Source organism: Sabethes cyaneus, chromosome 3 (genome assembly GCF_943734655.1).
Source record: "Sabethes cyaneus chromosome 3, idSabCyanKW18_F2, whole genome shotgun sequence".
In the NCBI taxonomy this organism is placed as follows: Eukaryota; Metazoa; Arthropoda; class Insecta; order Diptera; family Culicidae; genus Sabethes; species Sabethes cyaneus.
The window spans coordinates 165,611,991-165,620,096 of record NC_071355.1 but is presented as its reverse complement, the minus strand read 5'-3'; the positions used below and the strand labels follow the sequence as shown (position 1 = coordinate 165,620,096).

General features: G+C 39.0%; 1 protein-coding gene across 1 annotated transcript; it reads left to right on the top strand.

Annotated features, from left to right (window-relative positions):
• The first annotated feature begins 553 nt into the window (after positions 1 to 553).
• LOC128740369 (phenoloxidase-activating factor 2-like) lies at positions 554 to 1,768 on the top strand. Its single transcript, XM_053835908.1, has one exon. It carries the CDS (start codon positions 554 to 556, stop codon positions 1,766 to 1,768), a length of 1,215 nt encoding a protein of 404 aa, XP_053691883.1.
• The last annotated feature ends 6,338 nt before the right edge of the window (positions 1,769 to 8,106 follow it).

Here is an 8,106-nt window from a genome sequence, read left to right as displayed (position 1 = left end):
AAAAATAGCATTAGTGCTAACGTCGATGCGAATTCAAACTAGTACTTCCAAGCATTTCCAAAAACCAGGATTGTCTCTTCATTATCGGCAAGAGATGATGGATCACTGCATGAGACCTTAATTTGTTGGCAGCCCTGATTACATGGTGTTAGAATTTAAATTTTTTGGCATTTGAAAATGTGCCAAATGGAAGGTAGAAATATTGTTTACCACGGTCAGTTCTAATACCATCAAGTTTAATACAAGGTAGTCATAAAACAACGTACAAAGCATACCGTAAGAAATAGGTAAAATTTTACCTATGCTAAATTAGACGCTACGTAGTCTATGAAGTTAATCGGTAAAGGAAGTTGTATAAATATGCTGTAGGAAAATATTCATCATTTATATTTGAACATCAACTGATCCGTTTAGTACTTTGATAATATTTCATTAAGTTCAGTATTAATCGAATACAGTGCACCCGGCAAAAACCATCGTTCATCGTTCAGTTTCAAGCTGCCACCTAGGAAAATTAACTTCAGCGAGCAAGTTGAACCGGTTCCCAAACACGATGTGGAAGCCCTTCGTGCTTACGGTCGTGCTACTTCGGATCATATTAATCGACGCTAGCGAAGTGAGCACGCCGACACCGCCGGTAGCCGTTGCTGCTCTAAATCGCCCCATAGTGGCAGATCCCAAAACGCAGGGCAACTGCCAAAGAGGTCAAATTTGTGTTCTGAAATTACGCTGCTCGAATGCAAGCACAGCCGGCAGCGGACTGCTTGATGTAAGATTTCAGGACGACAATCCATGCCGCGATCGACAGATGCAGTGTTGCTATGAGAATGATATCATCGGTCCCACTGTCGTACCGCTACCGCATGTCTTGTCGTATACCACACCGAGATCACCACGACTGGATCTTCCCGATGTAAAGCAACCTGTTTGTGGCCAACGCAATAGCGACGGGATTCGTTTCCGCATTATTGGCTATGAGAGCAACGAAGCCGAGTACGGGGAGTTCCCTTGGATGATAGCGGTGATGATGCAGGAAAAGGCATTTAGCCAGCTGTTCAACGTGTACATTAGTGGTGGTTCATTGATCCATCCTAAAGTTGTTCTTACTTGTGCCCACTGCGTGCAGAACCGTCCCCCTGGTCAGCTGAAGGTTCGTGCAGGTGAATGGGACACGCAGTCAAAGAATGAAATCCTCCCACATCAAGACCGGTTGGTGGCGGAGATCAGTATACATCGTGAGTATTTCATAGTCGGCCTGTACAATGACATCGCACTGCTGTTTTTGGAGGTTCCCTTCAATCTAGATAAAGGAATCCAAGCTGTTTGTTTACCACCACCTGAGCTTACGTTTGACGAACAAAGATGTCTAGTTTCCGGCTGGGGCAAAAACGGAATCGGCAGTAGAAGTGATTATCAAATAATTCTGAAAAAGATTGATATACCAGTGGTTCCTAGGGAGCGATGTGAAAGTTTGCTCAGAAAAACCCGCCTCGGAACGCGGTTTCAACTACATGAAAGTTTTATCTGTGCCGGCGGCGAAAAAGGACAGGACGCATGCGAAGGAGACGGCGGATCCCCGTTGGTGTGCCCAATAGAAGGTTCCATCAAGCACTACTATCAGGTTGGCATTGTGGCCTGGGGAATAGGATGCGGGCTAGGCAAAACCCCGGGAGTGTACGTGAATGTGGCCCACCTTCGCAACTGGATTGATCAAGAAATGTCTGGACGAGGACTGGACGGCGAAAGTTACTCATTTAGTAAGCTGTGAAGAAATTATAGATTACTCAGGATATAATAAATATATGTACCGAAGCAATACCTATACCACTATTTTTGAGTAAAATCCACTCGATTATATTTCCCATATTTATACATAGCGCGCAAGTCCTCCTAAAGTTGTGGTTGGCTCCCATTATAGCTCCAGCTTGGGTAAAGAGAAAAGACACACATACTTTATAAGTGTTGTTTCTACCCTCCCTTCCCTAATTTTCCGCTTTTTCCTCTTTTTACGTCTTGTCCCACTCTGTTTAGATACTATAAACCAGGGATTGTTCGATCACTTTGACTCAATGTTGGTTCATTTGGCAGTACTCTCAGCCGAACAAAATTCAACAAAGTGATATATGGAACATTTGTAGAAATAGTTTTTATCTACAATTTAGCTGAATGAAGATTTGCTGTATCTTTTGTATTTACGGTGCTACAATGCTAGTATCTCTTTAGAAACTAAGTGAACGTCCATTTAGTGATTAGCTAGTAATGAGTTACTAGCATTGTAGCGCCGGAACTACAAAAGATACGGCAGAACTTTATTCAGTTAAATTATAGATAATAACTAGTTATACAAATGTCCCACATATCACTTTGTCAAATTTTGCTCGGCTGAGATGGTACTGTCAAATGAATCGACATTGAGTCAAAGTGATCGAACCATTCCTGCTATAAACACCTTTTTTTCGTTACTTTTCTTATTGATGCACATTGGAAAACCAATGTCCAACGTGTAGAGCGGTGGTAAGGCCCATGGGCGTTCATATCTCCGATGAGGAGCTTTATATTCTATATCGAATTGCCTCCAATTGCGCGTAGAATGCTTCTTTCTTTTCGTCGGGTCCATTTTCGGGTAATGCACGTTGATGATGCTGAAAATGAAAGAAACGGTCTTTTATCCTCAATATACACATCCTCCCGCTGATCGCTTTTCAGTCTACCACGCAACCTTGCATTCTTGTGACTCCAGTCCTGGCAGGTTTGCTGTATAAAAGTTAAATAAAGTTCTATTCACATAAAACTGTTGTTGAGAGTGCTGGAAATGCGGAACGCATGCAAAAATGTACACCGCAACTCCATTTACAAGGCATATCGATAGGTTGACATCAAACTGATATTTTGCTAATTTTTTTCTGATTTTTTCTACCTTTTGCAATAAGTTTTTTCTTCAAAATCTTGTAACGGGTGACAACTAAATTTTTGGAATCTTTTTCTCAAGCTGTCAAAAAAAGACAAAGATACATGAAGAAGATCTGATTTACCGAAATTAAAGATACATTATCCATAATTTAAAAAAAAATTGGTGTACATTTGAAAACGGTCCGTAATCGGCTGTTCGGCGATGTCAGAACAGAAGCTACCGTCAGGTCAACTTTGCGAATGCATCTCTTGATTCTACCAATCAACTGTTTGCAATTCGTGTTTTGTACAATTTGTACAAATTTTGTACACCAAGGAACTCAAACTTCCGAAGAAAACTTCGATTGGGCGCACTGAGATAGATTTGTCGGGTGGTGGTTTTTGGGTAAAAATGGAATTTAACGGGTATTCAGGAACGATTGTGTTTTTTGGCCTAATGCGATGATGCTCTATTCGTCCAAAACACGTTTTGTCCCTCTGCATGATGGTTTTGTAGAAACGGGATCAAAATTTTCTTCAAACATTCATCTGGTGCATCTTAATTGATAGCCAAACCAGAGTTCTTGTTGTTGAAGAAACGAGAAAGAGAACGATGTCCTCCTGCATCCATAATTTTGGCTGGTCTTCCACTACCTTGCTTGCGAATAGTTGTTGGGCATCTTAGGATATGATAAACAGTGAAAGCTGCTACATATTTGTTTTTTATCCGTTCTACCGTATACTTTTTGCCAAGATTTCTGTGGCAGTTCGTAGAAGTGTACAACGCGCTCCCGAAATGCTTCTTGTTTCGACGCCATTTTAAGCAAAACTGGACAAGCATGAACAAAACAAAAAATATTGACAAAAAGAGGAGAAAGAAAGAGAGCTTACACATACATACTCTCATTTCCCTCTGAGTTCGTTTGTTGTTGAGTATAGGGGCCTCGAAAAAAAATCCAAAATTTTAGTAGTCACCAGTTATTTTCATGTCAAATTTAAACCACAGACAAACAGACATAACACTCGTTTTCCATTCATCGTACCGACTAAACCGTCATTTCAAATTTGGGCTTAGTTGGGAATGTCTCCGTTTTGGTCAAAGTGGCGCTTTTTGACGAAAGAAGGGGAATTTCCCATAAAAAATACTTGCTACTTAGAGGGATACCCATATTGCTATTTGATATTTGGGAATGTCGATCATAGATGGTGCTAGTGTTCAGGCTAAATTTGAGGTACGATAATTTTTGTTGATTTTTCTTCCAAGAGTTATGTCTGTTTGTTTGTGTTTAAACTGTTTAGGAAAACAATTTTATCAAGTCAACGTTCAGAAATATTGCTGCTTTTATTTATTAAAAACATTTGCAATTGGGTTGTTGAATGCACAAGAAATTTCACATTTAGACACATTAATCCATGAAGAACACTTCCAGGAACATATAACAAAATTAATTTTTGTATTTAAATTGTCCACGGCTTCGCTTTTTAAAAGGCATTGTTTTAATTTTTTATTAAAAGACACTTGCGTTTATATAATGACGTTCGTGAGTCACGTTAAGAAACAGGCACTAGACACGTAAGATGATTTCAACAGGGACGTTATTTCATCATAGTGACAACAAGAAATGTCAAAAGCTTTCGCAAACGCGGCGGATTATAGTTGATGTTGAATGAAGGTTGTCACAAACTATCAGGAAAACAAGCATGAATATCGCGAATGGTTTTTCGATGGCATGTAGTCTAAAATATTGACCTGACTTATTGAACATTAAACATTAAACATTAAAAAATTTTTTTTTGGCATTTATACAATAACAAAAATCAAATTATTTATGTTTTCTTATGTTTTATGCCAATCTGTATCATATGCCATCAAAACCTATATACCGTTAAACAACCCAATTGCACTTTTATGAAATTTACTCTATTCTCTTTGTTTTAATGGTTGAACCGTTCGGCAGCTCGTTTGTTTACCTTTTGAAATAAAGATGTCATAATAGGGATACCATAAAGTCTTGCAATTTACTATTGTTCCATGCTTTTCGAAAATTTTTATCATTCTGTGTTTTTGAGAAATTCAAGTGTCCGACCATAGAGGACTTCCATACAATGCTTCACAGACGGGTATGACGACACACCATATGTTTAGTGTGATTTCCTGTTACAAAAAAGTAGCAAAATCCCCCGTCTAGTGATGTCCTTAATCGTTCGATTAATTCAACTAATCGAATAACACATGGAATATTCGAATAATTCTTAATCGAATACTGCCAGCACGAGTAGTTGAATTAATCGAATAGTTCAATGATACGAATAATGCCCGAATAATCCTCGTTAATCGTTCGATTAATCGAATCAATCAAAGAAATATTCGAATATTTTTAATCGAACACCACTGACACGAATAGTTGAATTAATCGATTAGTGTAGACAACGCTCACCGATTAAACGGTAATCGAATAATTGAAAATTTCGGACATCACTACTCCCGTCCCAACTGGTAAACGATTCTTTACGACGTCTAAGCCTATACCAATCTGTGCTGTGCTATGATATCTGTGCTTGGGAAATACGCCAGAATGCAAAACCAGCCCTTTTTTCAACTGATTTTATCGTTTGAACATTTAACCTAGTCCAATTTGATGTGCTGAAAGTAAACAATTTTGTTAAAGTATAAAATCACCTGTTTTCTTCAACAGATTTTATCTTTAACCGTTGAATATAGTGAAACGCCATAGAAATGTGAGCGGTCATCTTTTCCTAATACCAGATTGAATCCATATACTGCGCGAATTTGTTTGGAACTGTTGTTTTGCACGGAAACAGGGCCGATAGGATATTTGTGCATGTGACGTGATGCAACAATTCTCAAAGCGAGGAAAATCAGCGACTGTCTTATTCGAAAATAGTTTTAGAGCGTTTCATTTGCTGCTGTGTGTCAGTTAGTTGCTTGCATTTCTTTACATCGTTTCAATTGTTTTATTTATTTATTTACTAGCTGACCCGACAAACTTCGTATTGCCACAAATTAACCTGTGTTGTACATAAATCATGAATCTCGGATGATCTTTGTCACAATCTCGAATTTTGCAAGCCCCCCAGTGGGCGCGCTTCCGACGGCGGGTCACCGGCAACACTCGCGACCGTCTCGTCCTGAATGATCTAGTGTTACTATAGATAGTTTTTGTGGTCTTGTATTGACTAATGTTTTATGGAAGAGTCTCGAATTTCTCGAGTTCAATTAGTTTTTGAGTTTCGCAAAAATTTCTCTTTTATTTGTATGAGAGTCCATATCCCCCTACCACAGGGGTGAGAGGTCTCTAACTATCATAAAATAAATTCAAGACTCAAAAATCTCCTACATGCTAAATTTGGTTCCATTGGCTTGATTAATACTCAAATGATAAGGAAATTTGTATTTCATTTGTATGGGAGCCTCCCCTCTTAAAAGGGGAAGGGGTCGTAATTCACCATAGAAAAAATTTCTGCCATCTAAAACTCCCACATGCCAAATTTGGTTCCATTTGATTGATTAGTTCTCGAGATAAGAGGAAATTTGCATTTCATTTGTATGGAAGCCCACCCTCTTAAAGGGGAGATGGGCCATAACTCGCTTTCTAAAGAAGAGAGGGGTCTCAATCTTGCGTCCAAAACCACTTACATGTCAAATTTGATTCCATTTGGTTGATTAGTTCTCGAGTTATGAGGAAATTTGTTTTTCATTTGTATAGGAACCCCCCTCCTAAAGTGGGTAGGGGTCCCACTTCATCATAGAAAAAAATTTTGTCTCCAAAAAAACCAACGTGCCAAATTTGGTTCCATTTGCTTGATTAGTTCTCGAGTTATGAGGAAATTTGTATTTCGTTTGTATAGGAGCCCCCCCTCTTAAAGTGGGGAGGGGTTCTAATTCACCATAGAAAATATTCATGCCCTAGAAAACTTTCACATGCCAAATTTGGTTCCATTTGCTTGATTAATTCTAGAGTTATGAGGAAATTTGCATTTCATTTGTATAGGAGCCCCCCTTCCTAAAGTGGGGAGGGGTCCCAATTCATCATAGAAAAAAATTTTGTCTCCAAAAACACCCACGTGCCAAATTTTGTTCCATTTGCTTGATTAGCTCTCGAGTTATGAGGAAATTTGTATTTCGTTTGTATAGGAGCCCCCCCTCTTAAAGTTGGGAGGGGTCTTAATTCACCATAGAAAATGTTCTTGCCCTCGAAAACTTTCACATGCCAAATTTGGTTTCATTTGCTTGATTAGCTCTCGAGTTATGAGGAAATTTGTATTTCATTTGTATAGGAGCCCCCCCTCCTAAAGTGAGGAGGGGTCCCAGTTCATCATAGAAAAAATGTTTGTCTCCAAAAACACCCACGTGTCAAATTTGGTTCCATTTGCTTGATTAGTTCTCGAGTTATGAGGAAAATTGTGTTTCTTTGGTACAGGAGCCCCCCCCCCTCTTAAAGTGGGGAGGGGTCCTAATTTACTATAGAAAATATTCTTGACCTCGAAAACCTTCACGTGCCAAATTTGGTTCCATTTGCTTGATTAGTTCTCGAGTTATGAGGAAATTTGTATGGAAGCCCCCCCTTTTAAAGAGGAGAGGAGTTATAATTCCCCTTATAAAGAGGGGAGGGGTCTCAATTTACCATAGAATAAATTCTTGTCACCGGAAACACCCACATGCCAAATTTTGTTGTATTTGCTTGATTAGTTGTTGAGTTATGCAGAAATTTGTGTTTCATTTGCATGCGAGCCCCCCCTCTTAGTGGGGGGAGGGGTTTCTAACCATCACTAAAACCTTTCCTGGCCCCAAAAAACCTCTACATGCATATTTTCATGCCGATTGGTTCAGTAGTTTTCGATTCTATAAGGAACATACAGACAGACAGACAGACAGACAGAAATCCTTCTTTACAGGTATAGATTTTTATTTTCGCATTTCTGTCAAGTATACAAATAGCTGTAAAGTAGAGTGTCGAAAGGAACTAGTAAGATGCAGATGACGTTAGCTAATTGATATTTTAACATGTTAGTATAAGACAATCGTGCTTCTAATCAATCTATCACGATGAATGGTGCTGTCGCCCATTTCGTGGAAATTGACGAATGCGAATCAGTGTTGTAAATGATAAATCAAAATAGTAGGGTACTGTCCCGGTTGTGAAACACCCACAATTTTTGATGTGCTTATTACCCTAGTAGCACATTTGTTGCAAA